This window comes from Lissotriton helveticus, chromosome 2_2 (genome assembly GCF_964261635.1).
Source record: "Lissotriton helveticus chromosome 2_2, aLisHel1.1, whole genome shotgun sequence".
Lineage (NCBI taxonomy): Eukaryota > Metazoa > Chordata > Amphibia > Caudata > Salamandridae > Lissotriton > Lissotriton helveticus.
Genome location: NC_136060.1, coordinates 386,498,421 through 386,515,099, shown reverse-complemented (window position 1 = coordinate 386,515,099; position 16,679 = coordinate 386,498,421). Strand labels below are relative to the sequence as shown.

Below are 16,679 nucleotides of genomic sequence, written 5' to 3'. Positions count from 1 at the left end.
GATGGTGACAGCGCTAGCGCACGGTGGCGACTGGTCACAATTGCAGGTTTGGGAGGAGGCGGGACTCAAAATGTTGGGGGACCTGTATGAGGATGGGGCTATGCTACCCTACCAGACACTCCAAGAAAGGTTTGATCTACCGAGAGGAGGTTTCTTGGTACACTCAGCGTTAACAAGAGAGATACAAGCGCACAGGCGGGAAGGGCTGATGGAACCTTTGACATCGATGGCCTGCCAGTATGCCATGATGGCAGCAGGGACCTTCAAGGCGGCCACGTGTCTGTACTCCAGAATGCTCAATGAAGGGTTAGCGCCCCTAGACACATTGAAAGGAAAGGGTGAGATAGATTTAGGAAAAGATATCCCTGAGGCAGCTTGGGCGCAGATAGTGCAAAGAGCCTGGAAAAGCACGAGGAACGCGAGATTCCAGCTAGTACACTTCTATATACTTCTCAGAGCGTATTTGACGCCAGGGAAAATCAGGAAATATTTTAAGGTAGAAGAAGCAGCGTGCCGCAGATGCACGAGAGCTGGGGTGGAATTAGAACACATGTGGTCCTGCCCAGCGATGGGACTCTATTGGAAGGAGGTGGGAGATACCCTAAATGTGATAACAGAGCGGTGATTGGAGTTTGATATGGCCATTAGCATTCTACACTGGTTCCCTCACACATCCAAGAATAAGATCACAAGTAAATTTGTGGACATGGGGCTTACACTGGCAAAACGTGAAATCACCAAGCACTGGAAGGCAACAGTGGGGCCCAGCAGCACAAGATGGAGGGGCGAGTTCCTAAAGTGGGCCAGCAGCGAAAGCACGTTAAGGTATCAGCTGGCGCGTAGACGACAATGATAAAGAGTTAGAAACAGCGACGGCATGGGAGACCTTAGTACAAGCATTGCGAGAGTATGAACCAAAAGACGATAGAGCGGAGTAGATCACTGATTGGAAGACAGCCCCGAGACATGACAGGTGCATCACGTAGATCAATACATGGTCACTCCTGTGCACATATGATAAAGAGGTCGGACACGATAGTGCGCGTCGGTGATGGGGAGTTGGGGAGAAGGGAGGGAGAGTACGGTTTTTGTTAGAAGTAAGTAGAGGGGCTAAAGTTCATAGGGCTTTCTTTAACTTGGTACACAGATTGCAAGAGCTGATATGTCACCATAACATGTATTGCATAACGGATAGGGGGTTTTGGATCGTCTCTATGAGGGTGAGACAGCAATTGTTATGTGACGGTTTATGTATGTTTGTGCAGAAAACCAATAAACTACGTCTTTAAAAAAAAAAATGAGTGATGTTACTGACCAGGTCATGAGTGATGCAATATATGAGAGCATAAGCAGTGCTTTGCAGGCGCCCATGTAACTATAATTGCTGAATTTCACTGGTTTTGCACAAGTGAAATCTGAGCCTACAATGTCCCTATAACCTGTTTTTTCCAGGGAATATATAAAGTAAATATCATGGTGTCCTGTGCACAATCAGAAAGAGGCCATCAAGTACAGCAACACTTCCCAATATTCTCTGAATTATTAGACATCTCAGACGGTCTTGTCAGATGATAATAGTTTATATAAACATAATTTTTTCTTTACATCACCTGAAGTTATACAGTACTCAGACAGCCAATGGGACATTGTCCTTGCTTTAGAAAGCTGTTGAATAAATTGTGGTGCATGCAAGTCTATTCCCTTCCTGCTCCCAACTATAAAACTAAGAGCATTAGTACCAGTATGTATAAAAGGGTGAAGTACTCGAACCTGATATGGGTGAATTTGAGAGCTCATCATCATTTGTTCAAGACATTTTTCAGAGAATCAGAGAAAGGTGGGAAGCAAGCAACCTAGCCACACGGTTCTTCACTAAATGTTGATGCAGGTATCATACAATTAATGTCCTCTTTTCACAGCAGACCATGGATGCCTAGTAAGTCGTGCAACACCCTCTGCCGTTTGTGGCAGCTTTTCAGCTGTACTTTGCATACTAGAATTTCTAAAAACTCATCTGCAATATTTAATAAAAAATAAACCTGCAAGTTCCAGAATGCAAAGTGCGGTTAGGGGGCGTGGCCAAGATGGCAGAGCAGTAGGACGCGAGATTCTGCTCCTCCGGCCTGTCAAATCATTAGCTTTGTATTTTCCTGATTCCCCGACATAGAACTCTCGGGAAATCAGAGGGCACCGACTTCTGCTCATCCTGGTGCCTCGGCGAGGCAGAATCGGAGCACGCCTACCTGATACATCTTCAGAGCGCGCCAGGGCTCCTACAGCCGAGAGGGAGGCCACAGGATCGGCGCTGGCGAGATCCCCGGTCAGGCAGCGCGGCTCCTGAGGCCACCGGAGCGCCCGTTGTGCTTTGACTGCTGCCCATATCAGTATCTGGAGGTCCTGTGAGCCGGGAGCCTCCCGTCGCCTGAGGTGTCGAACCGGGCCCAAGACATGGCCTGTCGGGCAGCCGCCATCTTGCCGCCGTCTACGCTCGGGCCTGCGTAAGCTGGGCCCACCTACTCTGCGGCAGCTGCTGCCCGGCTGGCGAGGCATATAGCGGGCTGCCGTGCCTTGCGGAGGGTCCCCACAACTGCTCTCTGCCTCACACGCATAACAGTTTATGGGCACCTTCCTCTCTTCGGACCCCGCTCCCATCACTGAATAAGAGTCCTGGAGCTCGTGGGACTCCCGCGTCTGGACACGGCTTGGCGGTCACTTACCATCTACTCGTCCTCCATACCGGCACCAACCGCCTGAGGGGCTAAACATCTAGCAGACCACCACGACTGCCCAAAAAGACCTACAGGTGCATACATCCCCCCGCGCACCGTGGTATCGGGGGCGCGGTCGGGGGAGGCCCGCGGGCCGCCATTTTGCTTTTCGCAATGGGGTCTCCTCAGCTCCTTTTCACATTGCACGGGACAAAGGTGTCCCCTATCACCCGTTTTATTTGCCCTTACATGAAACACCTCGCACAGAAAATCCAGGACCACCCTGACATTCAGGGATCAAATTCGGGGGTGACTATCAAAAGGTCAGCCTGTATGCCGATGATATTATCCTCGCGCAGCCACTTACTTTCCTTCCTGCACCGGTAGACGAACTTGAAGCCTTTGGCCGGATATCGGGTTTTAAGGTAAACCTCAACAAGTCTCAGGTCCTCAACCTGTCCCTGCCACAAAACCAGGCTGAAGCTCAACGGTCTCTCCCCTTGCAATGGTCACATGACCCAGTCCCCTACTTGGGCATCTCTGACTCCTTCAATCAGACACACGCTGGAAGTTAACTACAAGGCTCTAGTGTCACAGACACGACGTGCCCTAGACAGATGGGCTAAACATATGCTATCATGTTTCGGGTGCATTGTTGCGGTAAAAATGATGCTATTGCCTCGCATCTTATATATATTGCAAACCCTTCCATTGACTCCACCAACTGGCACTGTGCTTTCACTGCAGCCGGCTTTAAACAATTTTGCCTGGGGTAACAAGAAAGCGCGCCTCTCGGTGGCACAACTTTCATGCTCCAGAGACGACGGTGGGGTGAGGCTACCACTCATCCATAGATACTTACAGGTGGCACATTTGCGTTATGTACTGGAATGGAATCGCCCGGGGTCAGAGAAGCTCTGGACCTTCATGGACCAGGCAGTGGCAGGTGCGAATGTCTGGAAAGAAATTTTGCTTCCCCCCACCTTCGCTCCTGGGACCTTTATTCATCCCCAGTTACAGCAGCCACCATGAAAGTGTGGGATAAGGTAGCACTCGCAAAAGGCCTCACCACATTTCCCTCTCCGATAACGCCCTGGTGGACAATCCGGACTTTCCCCCAGGTGTGAAGTCCACTGTCTCCCAGAGATGGAGAGAGGCGGGCTGCAAGCGACTGGGACACCTGTTCGATCTCAAGGGCATCATTCCATTTAGCCGAATACGCCACGATCTTGACCTCCCCCGCTCAAATGAATATTACTATGTGCAATTGCGGCATTGGGCCACCTCTCGGGCCTACCTTCCACAAGCCTTTCGTAAACTTACCTCGTTTGAACAATGGGTGGTAAAGAAAGAGGACGTCAAACATCTCATATCAGAAGTATATATACTCCTTACTCCAAATTCGAAAGGAACTCGCACTCATGGACAACTCATGTGAGAGGCAGAACTCGGTAGGGCTCTCACAGACGAAGAATGGGATAACATCCATTATAGGGTGCATCACACTGCATATCATACAGCTGGGAACGAATCCACGTTTAAAGTTGCAACATATTGGTATCTCACCCCTGCTAGGATTCACCAATGGAACAAAAACCACACTGAGGAATGCTGGCGTGGATGTGGGCTGTCAGGCTCCCTGGCGCACCTACTATGGCATTGCTTGAGGCTAGAGAGATTCTGGGAATTGGTTCTCAATGATACTGGTGCATCCTTTGACACGGAGATATCCCGCTTCCCTGCCTGCACACTTTTAGGGCTGTCCAACCCCCTTACCTTCCCTCTGAGGTCGCTACGTAGCAGGCAAATAGCATTGGCTCTCCTTGCAGCACGTCAGGCGATCTTACTACACTGGGGCACTACAACAGTACCTGATCATTTGGCCTGGATCCATAGGCTCTGGATGACCTTAGCAATGGAATGGCTCTCGCTAATCCAGGCTCAGAAAGGTGAGAAATATGCTGAACTTTGGGCTCCATTTATGACATTGCTTTCGTATGTTAATCTTGGCAATATGTATGATTTTGATAATGGAATGTTTTCACTTTAAGATTTGGATTTCCACTATTAGAGAATAGCTAGACATATCACAAAACGGGCCGTTTTTCCCAAACCAGCCACAAGACACTGACCCCAACGGCCTTTGACATGTTAGCTCTGTTAAATAAGTGGTGATCTTCTTTGCATTGACCTCATTTTCATTTCCATGCATCTTTCGATTCACTAAAAGAGATAAATAAAATATTTTACCAGGTCATATCTCAGACCATGCCCCGGTAAGCGTAACATTAGTTGGGGTGAGAATAGGCTATAATATGAGATGGACCTTAAAAAGATCTATCCTACTAAGGGCGGAGGTGTTCACCATTGTGAGGGAAAGGACAAAGGAGTTATTTTTTGATAACGCCCATTCCTCCCCCTTGAATATAATATGGGATGCTTTTGAGGCATATATACGAGGGTTACTACAAAGTCAAGCATCATATTTAAATAAGCTTGATAAAGCAGAATTAAAATGTTTGGAGGGGAAAGTTGGGACGTTGGAACTAAAGGTGCTGTCTTCAGATCCCTCCCAAAATGCTGAGTCTTTAATGAACCAATTGAAAGAGGAAAGGTTAAACTATAGGATGAACCTAGAGGCCAAGTGCCGTGAGAAGTGGGTGACTGGTAACATGGACCTATTTGAGTATGGCGAGAAGGCCGGCGCATTGTTGGCCTGGAAGACAAGAGCTAACAGGTCCCAAAATCATATTCGAGAATTAATAATTAATGCTGCGGGAGACACTTCAAATAAGGAAGACGAGATAAAGGCTCGCCTGGTCTCACTTTTTTTGGAATTATACGCTAAGGAAATCAGGAAAGAGGAGGGGATATTAAAGTATTGGCTCAATAGGTTGGACCTCCATTGTCCATACTGCTCCTCCAGCGCTCAGTGGAGGGCTTTTTCATGGTAAATTCCGAGGCTAAGGCCCAGTAATTGGTTCATGATCTTGAATGACAAGTCCAGTTCTAAGGTATTTTTTATGCTCTATCCCTAGGAATCGGCCCCTTCCCCTCCACCCTTGTCCTGATGAAGACCCCAGCGTAAGGGATATAATAACCCACTTGTTTTGGGGTAGAAACGTCGACATCTGTTTTACTAGCCAGCTTGACCAACAGCGATTCATCACTGATATTGTTACAAATCATGGCTATTTACTGTTTTGTTACATTGCAAATCTTTTGGTTTAAGATATGAGCCGTTGTGTTTTCTAAACAACGTATTTTGTGAGTTGCACTTCCTACTCACTTCCTTATCCTCATCTATATTTCTAACACTTCACTTCCCCCATCTCCCTTCTCTGTTCTAGGGGCACTCTGTATAGATTTAATAATACTATAAACCAATGTGTCCTCAGTGTGATTAAATAACACTGTGTGCTAATTACAATATGTGTCTTTTGAATAATTATCTTTGACTGATCTACTTTGTGTGTTCACCCATTGTCTACTGGGACCACTGTTCCAATGTACTCTTTTACAACCTGACACGTACACATACGCACCAAAGAGACAAATGCAAACAAAGGGACAGAGGAAGACACAGATATAAGCACACACACAGATGTGTAAAAAAAGCACACACAGATGTGTAAAAAAAGAAAAAAGTACACAAACTAACTCAGACACAGGCAAAGTGATACAACACCTGCACACTAGTGACAAAGCCACTGGACACTCACACACGCACAACTTCAGACACTCATTAACAGCAAGGCCTACAGACATTATTATAGACACATACACAGAATCTGCATGTGGGGCACAGCTAAGAACCTGCATCCAGGCACACAGATTTAAAACCACCTAGAGACACACGCAGACAAAAACATAGGTTTAGACCCACTGTGACAGAGGTACCAAAGAGACATGCATGTTTTTAAGACAGAGAGTGACAGGCACAGCAGATTTAGAGATATATTGAGAGGCACACCGATGCATATTTTGCTATACAGTGGCAGGAATATGCGCGCACAAACAGGGTGACGCACCGAGTGAAGAACAGGAAGGTGTATGTGGCGGGAAGGACTCTAATTCAGACACTACTTTCTTCCTTCCGAATGAGGTTCTGAAAAAACTGAGCAGCTGGGCTTGCTCCACACATCATAGCATTTACACTGACACAAAGTCAGGCAGAGGAGAGAGATAAAGACAGAAGCAAGTGAGAGGCAAAAAGACTGCGAAGAATAAGGAAACAGAAAGAGAGCAGGAAAGAGAGTAGCGAGGCATCAAAGATTGTGGACAAACAGCGAGGCAGGGAGACAGAAGAAAATATGGGAAAGAAAGACAGCAGCAAGGTGGACTGAAGAGAATGGAGAGATGGTTTGAGGGTGCAAGAGAAAAAGGAAGACGGGCAGCGAAACAGCAAAGAATAAAGAAAGAGGGAGAGAAAAAGAAAGAGCAATAGAGACAAAGGAGGCCAGAGGAGCAACAGAGATCGAGAGACACAATGAGACAAATAAGATAAAGGTGGAAGGAGAAAGTGCAAAAAACTTTTTTAAGGTACCAATAGTCTGCCAAAGAAACAGCTCCATATGAAGTCTGCTTACCAGCTATCTCGTTGCTAGTGGGGCGGTTCTCAAGGGTGGACGCTGGAATACAACCCACAGCGGGACACGAGCCAGAACGAACAAATGGACAACTAGAAGGAACCCTGAGGCTGGGATGCACAGAAGGGAGGAGGATGCTTCGCCTGCTGTGCCAGGTGGAAGCGTGAATGCGTTGCAATGGCCAACAAAAAAGATCTCTTAGTGAAACCACCTGGGAGGGATCCAAGCACCCAAAGGCGGGACAATTTCAACCAATGCACCAATAAAAAGGCAGCATTTCTGAATGGCACAACAAAGAATGAATGGCAATCGATGGGTGTGGTTTAATCCCATAGTTTAGATAGAGCAGGTCTGTCTTGTAGATAGAGCATGCATGCTGACTAGGCTAGAGCTAAAAAGGACCCACCTGTTTGCAACATGCTTTTACTTTAACATGTGTACGTCCGTCGACTTAGAGGAGAAAGGCTGTTTGCACAGTGAAGATGTTAAAGGTTCAAATTCCCCACTACATTCCTTTTAGGCGACACACAAACTTTTTGTGCCTTTTCATTCTTACCAGCAAGATGTTCAGTGACATGTTCCATGCCCCATGCCGTCAGCATGTCCTGACTTATTACCTAACCGCACTTTGTGGAACAAATCTATTTTATTAGACATTTGAAAGGTGACTTATTAGTTGCAAACAGCCTTCAGCCTACAACCACAGGGGCCGGCGGCTACAAACAGCACTTGCCAAGGTGTACAGAAGGCATTGTAGTAGGGCCTACATCCCGGAGGCAGGCATCAAATAGAAGCAAGGCTATTATGTCCAGACGGCCTGTATCTTCAGAAAGTCAATGTGGCCCAAAGCAAGAGTCAACCCAGAGATGAAACAACAATGAGAAAAGAATATAAAGGGAACCCACCACCCCTCAAACCCGATAAACAAAAGAAGAAGGGGGGGGGACTCCGTATCTGATTGTCTAGAGTTATAAAGGAGCCGTATTTCACCAGCCCACCCGCTCTCGTTCCTTTTCCTTAGGGGTCTGCGCTGCTCACTGGGGGAGGTATCAAATGCAAAACTTGCAGGAGTTTTTTTTTTTAATGCATCTTTCGATTCATTAACAGATTTGCCAACTACAAAACGGCCAGCTACAAGATATGAACCCATCTAAAGATATCCCAAAGTATTAGGCAAGAAAGGAAGAGAAAATTAGATTACAAACTGATCTCACTCAGACAACCCAAGAACACTATAGGGTTAGATCAACACACTCTAGGCAAAAACTGTCCGAGGCTAAGGGTAGGATGAGGGATTTTTATTACACCCTGGGCGAAACTAATAGCAACTTGTACACTCCGAGAATATACGAGGAGAGCGAGTACACAGGGAAGCTCTTGGCCTGGCAAGCCAAAGAAAAACAGGCTTGCAACAGAATAGATCAGTTAACTGACCCGATCACTAAAATACATGCTAAGACCAGAGCCTCAATTGGTGAGTGGTTTTTAAAACATTACGAGGGGGTCTATCAAATAACAGAAGAGGCGGCACCGGATTCAATAGGGGAATTTTTAGCCCAACTTACAATTCCTAAACTAGACGAAGAGGACAAGAAATCCCTCACTGAGACATTCTTAGAGTCTGAATTAAATGAGGTGATTGATTCCCTCCCTAATGGTAAGGCCAACGGAGACGATGGCCTTCCGATTGAATTCTTTAAAAAATTTGGAGGAACTCTGCGTAAAGAACTTTTAATCTTAGTAAATGATTTACTCCAAGGAGGATCCCCTCCGAATTCTTTCCGCTCAGCTGTAGTGGTTAGTATCCTAAAAAAAGGAAGACAGGGAGAATATAAATTCATACCGATCCATAAGTCTACTACACACGGACTATAACATTTTTACAAAGCTTTTAGCAAACCGACTGAATAAAATAGTGGGAGGTCTGGTAGTTAATGATCAGTGCGGTTTTATTGCAGGCAGGCATCTTCATACAAATACAAAGTTCGTATTGGAGGCACTAGATTTTTTTTTAAACTAATAAAGTGAAGGCCCAAATCTAGTTTCTAGATGCGGAGAAAGACTTTGATCTAGTGTCCTGGGACTGCCTGTTAGCTATTTTACACAGTTTTAGTTTTCCGAATATTTTTATCTCTCTTTTAAAACAACTATATATGAACTCTAGGGCACAGATTATCATCAACAATTCTAATGTTGGGACATGCCAGGTTACTAGAGGTACCCGACAAGGCTGCCCCCTGTCGCCAATATTATTTGCATTGTTTATCGAACCTTTGGCGATTGAGATTAGGAATATACGAACCAATACAGCCCCGGTAGCTGGCATGCCTAACATAAAATTGTACGCTGATGATATCGCCCTTTTTCTAGATTCTAACCCCTTAAGTCAAGCGAAAATTTCAAAAATATTCTCTGATTTTCAAAAATTGTGGGGTTATAAAATTAATGTCAACAAGACGGAAATCATTCTAATAAACTGCACTGTAGATACTTTAATACCAGAATTTAGGCAAACTTACAACCCAATGCCAAAGGGTTTATGGGAATATTTTTATCGGACAATTTAGACAGTCTGTTTTCACTTAATTATTCACCGCTGCTAAAAAAGGTTGAATCCCTTTTAGAACGATGGAAGTTATTACCCCTGTCTTTAATAGGTCGAGCAGCACTGATACGAATGTCGATTTTACCTCTTTTTAATTTTTTATTTAATGCAGCACCCTGTGTTATCCAGGTCTCCTTCTTTAAAAAAGTTGACACCCTGATTTCCTCATTTCTCTGGGCCAGAAAGACTCCTAGGCTCGCACTCAGCACTTTATATCTTTCATCAACACAAGGAGGGTTGTCCCTCCCAAATATTAGAGAATACTATTTTGGGTCATTTGCTCACCACAGTTTTAGTTTGTTTTTTTCTAGACACTAATGAGACAGACAATTTTTTTATGAAGATGATGCTGTCTGAGATTAAAATAACTGATCCGATTAGAGTCACTAAAGATCCAAAGAAAATTCGTTATAAGTCTCTTCAGTGGATTTTCAGAAGAAAATCCAGTTTTTGAAATTCCACTCTATTCCTAGAATATCTAATACAACGGACTTGAACAATTTTAATATAGGGCAAGAGGGATGTATGGACAGTAAATGATAAATCTCTGGCAAGACAACGGCTTTGAGAAAATTGAAGAGTTCCTGGTTGGCAACAGATGGAAGTCATGGGACCAAATAGCCAGACAGGTGCACCATTCTCATTCCATCCTGAATTGGTCTTTTCTCATGTTTAATCCAATACTCAGGGAGCTAGATATAGGAAATCTTTATTTTAATGAAATTATCTCTACAGCGTTGAATAATAAAACTCAAAAAAAGATGAGTATTTGGATTAAAATACTAAGGGAGAACAAGGAGCAGGAATATCCTAGTAAGATTATTGAGAGGTGGAAAAAGAGGGAGGATATTGAAATCAATCAACAAGTATGGAATAAAATAAATAAATTCAACAAAACAATCTTCCGCGGTGCGAACTTTAAACGCATGCAATTTTATAATAAATGGCTGATTTACAGAACTGGCTCCTATCTCCATAATATCTTCCCCCTCGTTCCTGACAAATGTTTTCGGTGTGAGGAAAAAGGGAATTGGAAGCACATTGTCTGGGAATGTCCCAAAATTCAGCCACTCTGAAAGGAAATCGAAAAATACTTCTCCCTTAAGCTTAAAGCTTCTATAATATTTGATGATTTAGTCCCTGTTCTAGGCTGCTCAGCGACCAACACCCAATATGATGAATTTCTGTTTATAGCCTCTCTAATAGCTAAATCGCTTGTCCTGCAGTCCTGGAAAACCAACCAAGTACCGACCTTCCAGGCTTGGAAGGCTAAACTATTACGAATCCAGGGCAGGGAAAGAAAATACGCGCTTAGATCAGGGGCGCTAAAGAAATATGAAAGGTTTTGGAGTGTGCTTGATCCATAAAGTATCCATAATCACCAGTCTACTTATATGCACTTTGTAAGCACTTTTGCACTTTATAATTCTATGTTGCACTTTATAACTATGTAGTGGATACTTGAATGTCGATTACTTATTTAAATTCATATGCCAAGTTCTTTACTAAATCTTTAAAAAATGTATTCTGCAATGTTGATCTTGTTTGTTGCTGAACAAACTTGTTTGCTTGTTTGTTTATGAACTCTCAATAAAAAAAAAAAAATTAAAAAGATATGAACCCACACGGCCGTACGCAATAGAATGGTATTCCCCCAGAGATAAATTTCTTTCATCTCTGCAATTTAGTAGTGCAGCATCCCTGTCATTTAATTTAGTAGCATAACGGTTTTACCCAGCATACCAGACTGGCCATGTATTTTAATATTTCCCTCATTGAGATAACAGGTGATGCAGCAGCCTTTTACAGTCTGTTTTCCCTTACAATATCATCTGTCATGGTTAACAGGCATTAAGCGTCTGCGATTTTTATTCTTTATAGATTGTGATTATATAGTAGACCCTTGTACTCACTACCATTCCTATGTGATTCTTAAAGTTTATCCATTTGTATCTCTTGCTTGAGTGACTTTACAACTTGTACATTTGCAATTTTTCTGTTTGTATCTCTTCCTTGTGTGACTTTACAACTTGTACATTTGCAATGTTTTCTGTTTGTATCTTTTATGTAACTCATGTAATCCTAAGTCCTTATGTATCCCAACTGGTTCTTATGTAAAGCGCTCTGACACCTTCGGGTAATGTTCGCGCTATATAAAATCGCATTAAATAAATAAATAAATAAAAAATTTACACGGAGCATTTCTACCCGGCTTCCCAAAACTTCCAGGTAATTCACTTCTTCCAGAGCAGGTGTTACATTCTAACCCTGTTTTTCAGCTACAGTAGGGGTGTTACCTTTAGGTCCTACATAGCGCTTTTTCCAATTCTTCCCTTTTAGAACCGGACATTATACAAGGCCCAGCTGGTTCTTCTGGCTTGTCTTTCTATGGATTTATCTTCATGTAAGTCAGTGATTTTATCCGGTCCACCCATTCCCTATTCAACCGCATTTCCAGGAAGGTCTTTCTGAATCTGCACCTTATTCTTGCAGGTGCTTTCGGTCTCGCCAATTTGGAGCCCACGCGCCCACACTCCTCCTCCTGCGCTCAGTGGAGGGCTTTTTCATGGTGAATTCAGAGGCTAAGGCCAAGTAATTGGTTCATGATCTTGAATGACTATTCCAGTTCTAAGGTATTTTTTATGCTCTGTCCCTAGGAATACGCCCCTTACCCTCTCCCCAGTCCTGATGAAGACCCCGGCATAAGGGATACAATAACCTACTTGTTTAGTGGTCGAAACATCGACATCTGTTTTACTAGCCAGCTTGACCAACAGCGATTCATCACTGTGATATTGTAACAAATCATGGCTATTGTTTTGTTACATTGCGAATCTTTTGGCTTAAGATATGAGCCTTTGAGTTTTCTAAACAACGGGTTTTGTGATTTGCTACTCACTTCCTTATCCTCACCTAAATTTCCAACACTTCACTTTTCTCATCTCCCTTCTCTGTTCGAGGGGCACTCTGTATAGATTTAATAATACTATAAACCAATGTGTGCTCTGTATGATTAAATAACACTCTGTGCTAATTACAATATGTGTCTTTTGAATAATTGTCTTTGACTGATATACTTTGTGTGTTCACTTATTGTCTACTGGGACCACTGTCCCAATGTACCATCCTACACCCAGGTCTCAGTGACGTATTTTGGGTTTACCCTTCTAGGTAACTGGGCTGTAAGAGAGGCCTGTGCTGGTAAGAAGAAATTGAAGCTGTAAGTAGCACATGCTTCTATTGTGAAAATGTTTACTCTAGAGGATGCTGCTGTAGTTTAACTCTTGCTCACCACTAGCTCGGAGGAACAAACATGAGACTCGAACCCCAGCCATTCATCCTTTCTCTGCCGCCATCACCCCCCTGGCTGGCCATCTGCTCCTCGCAAAATTGTGTTTTTTCCACTTCTACGCACATACACACACACACACACTCATTCTGTATCAGTTTACTGTGGTATTTGCAGGTAAGAGTGAAGAGCCCGGGTTGGGGGAAGGGATTCGACAGGCGACCAAGGGGGAAACTTGAATACATAATTAATTTTCCTCGTCTGTTGAAACCCCCCAACCAGCCCCACTGCTCTTACCTGCACAGGCAGCTATTGGGTATTTGTAATTTTTACTTAATTTAGGTGTTGCACGATAAATTACCCAAAGGCAGGAAGGCTTTAGAAACTGACAGTGGGCTGTTAACTTTATTCATCTGAGTACTTTATAACATAGTTTCACAATCCCTTACTGATACCAATGTTTAAAAAATCTGAGTCAACCTGCAAAGTTTTGTTGGAACGTTAGCATACGCCATGTGGAGCGCTAATGTTGGCCACTTTTACACACATGCGAGTAAATGCTTCAGCACCCCACACAGGAGTAGTACGCGCTATACAAATGTTTTTCAATTTAGTCCAGGGGTTGTCTGTCTGTAACAGCATGAGATCTTACGTGCCAGCAACGGCTGTCCACCAGGGCACAACTCGTAAAAAAAAGAAGTGGGGGGACGCTGTTACCGGAAGTGACGTCACAACAGGAAGTCACGTCACGAAAGGTGCCGAGCTCCTTGTCCCTGAGAGGCCAAAGAGTGAAGTCCAGCTGTTTGGCAGGGGGGACGGTGTCTCCCCGGTAAAAGAAATGGGGGGACGCCGTCCACCCGCGTGGTAGCCCGACTCGAGCCTTGCTGTACACCATCCAACAACTTATGTTTATCTAATGATCAGAACCAGCCACTATTACGCGGTGGCCAGGGCCGCTGACTTCAGAGCGTGGGCTAATGGTTTGATTGCCGGTAGCAGCTCAGCCCAGCACAGTGTGACTCTGGGCAATAGCTCACTTAATCTCCCAAGCGCCTTGAGACCCTTAGGGGTGGTTAGTATGCGCTTTACAAATACCTGGTCCACCACAAAAACAATTAAACTACTGCATGGAATGGTCTGCTTTGAGCGTACAAGACTAATCCCAATAACTAACAGTAACCAATAACACTAGACTTACCATTAACTTTGGGTTCTTAAGTAGTGTGCCTCTCGGCGTAAAGCGCTTCAACGCCTTATCCGGGGTAATAAGCGCTATCTAAATGCAATGACAATATACATGGCACACACATTATTTTTTACGTTTGGGGCGCATTAATTAGTTAGTCTGATAATATGCTGAAAGGGTAATCACTTATAATGCTAGTTTAATTTATGGCACGTTAAAAAAGATAAAACACTCAAAGGTGAGGCAACGCCGGGGGGGGGGGGTAAGTCCATATATTCGGGGGGAAAATAAACAACCAAAAAACAGCGAGATGGGTAAAAAAAAGTGGCAGCACCGATTACATGGTTCGTTCCTCAAAGACGCCCGTTCCTGGCAGCTAGTCTGTGAGACAAACTCATCAGACGCTGTCAGGCACGCAAAATTATGGAAAGTACAAGTATTTAAATAAAGTCGGTATTAACTTGTAGCGACACACTCCTAGAGAAAATAATGTTCCATTGGGTTTTCGTAATGCCGCAGGTATCCTGAGCAAACCTATCCTCACAAAACCAAACCCCAGAAAAACTCACGAAATGCACTGAAAAGCACAACTCACCCATGCAGCTCGCCAAGCCCACTGCCCACAGGACCCGCGCCGGGCTCATGGTGGTGTAGTGCGGGGAAGTCGCAGTCCGAGGCACCCCAAACACCAGCCTCGCTCAAATGCTTCCCGTTCTCGGAGTTGCCGGGTCTTGTGGAATCACCTGACCGGCCGAGATCATGTGCTGCTTGATTCAGAGCAGCCAATATCCGAGAACAGAACGTGTTGCTAGAGTTAAAACACTTCTGCTTTGCTGCCGTCGGCGCTCAGCATTGACAACAAATGAAGAACGCGCCCTGAGTCAGAGTGACACCACAACAAAGCCCGCACGGACAGAGGAGTTGAGGGAGGAGGCCATGGCTGTTCAGAAGTGACTTAAAGCGAGTTCCGAGAGCTTTACTTTCAGCACGAGGAAGTGAAGCGCCACCGACCGCAGGCTGCAAACTGCAGGATGGAACGAAAAACTATCCACGGCTGACGAGTTCCGCATCCTGAAGACAAAGTAGTGCCTGCCCCGAGGCCTCGGGCTGTCAGGTGCGCGTTGCTCATCTAGTTCATGTGTTTGGTACGACGTAAATAAGCAGTACTACCCCCTCCAAGTCTTTCTCTCCGCCCAGTGCTTTAAATGGGAAATTAGAAGTGCCGGTGTTCTGAGAAGCATTGTACCCCCATGTGGCTATGTCCCCCCTACGTCACGGGGTGCAGAAAATCTCAGCACCGAGCTATTCGCCGTCGCTCCCCCATGGCGCTTTGTACCCCCTACGTCATGGGGGAGGAGCGGTTCGCGTGCTTCAGTGTAGCAAATCTCAACACCGAGGTATTCGCCGTCGCTCCTCCATGGCGCTTTGTACCCTCTACGCCATGGGGGAGGAGCGGTTCTCGCGCTTCAGTGTACTAGAAGAATTTGCGAAATTTTTTGCGTACGCCATTTGCTTTTTTTGGTTATTTAGGGCGGGCGGCCCCCGCGCGGTGTACTCCGCAGAGTTTTGCCTACATTGACAGAGCGGCCCCTTTGACTAGGTTTTACTCCCCCGATGGCATGGTACTTTTTCCCGGTTATTTGAAGCTTCGAGTTTTATAACAGTGCGGTCCCTCCGGCCATGTTTGCCTTCCCTCGATGGCCACGGTGGAGTTAAAATACAATAATAAGAAGCGGCGTACTGGTGGTGTTGCGCCTTTTTCAGCTGCAGTCTGTGGCTGGCTCGGTGCACGAGGCTTCATGGCGCAGTGAGACAAAAAGGCAGGCGCGCATCTCTTTGATTCAAGCAAGCTTTAATAGCTTAGTTGGTAGAGCGTTCGACTGCAGAGCTAGAGGACCCTGGTTCAATCCCGGGTGTCGGCATAGTTGCAACTTGTACTTTTTAAAAAATTTTATTTATGTATTTAGTTATTTATGAGTTTTTATATAGCGCGGACTTTACCCGAAGGTGTCAGAGTGCTTCACAAGAGGACCGTCAATGATACAAGAGGAAACAATTGGAAATGAGCAAATAAAAATAAAAAACCTTAAATTACATGATCAAAACTGACAATAGTGAGCAACGAAAAGACTTGAGGTACCAATCGTTACATTTCATGAGAATAAAGTGATATGTGTGCAGGTTACAAAAGCATACAATGTACAAGTAGAGGTATAATTCTGCAATAAATCGCAGACACTCCAGCACAACAACAAACTTTACGTAGGCAATGGTGGCAATGGTGGCACTGGTGCAAGTATCT

At 44.8% G+C, this 16,679-nt stretch overlaps 1 protein-coding gene across 1 annotated transcript in view; it reads right to left on the bottom strand.

Annotated features, from left to right (window-relative positions):
- LOC144821490 (uncharacterized) overlaps positions 1–15,580 on the bottom strand; it is a 537,248-nt gene extending 521,668 nt beyond the window's left edge. Inside the window, exon 1 of the mRNA XM_078678609.1 lies at positions 14,973–15,580. Coding sequence (XP_078534735.1) covers positions 14,973–15,021 — 49 coding nt within the window. The 5' untranslated portion in view covers positions 15,022–15,580. The remainder of the gene's footprint in view (positions 1–14,972) is intronic.
- Between the last annotated feature and the right edge of the window lie 1,099 nt (positions 15,581–16,679).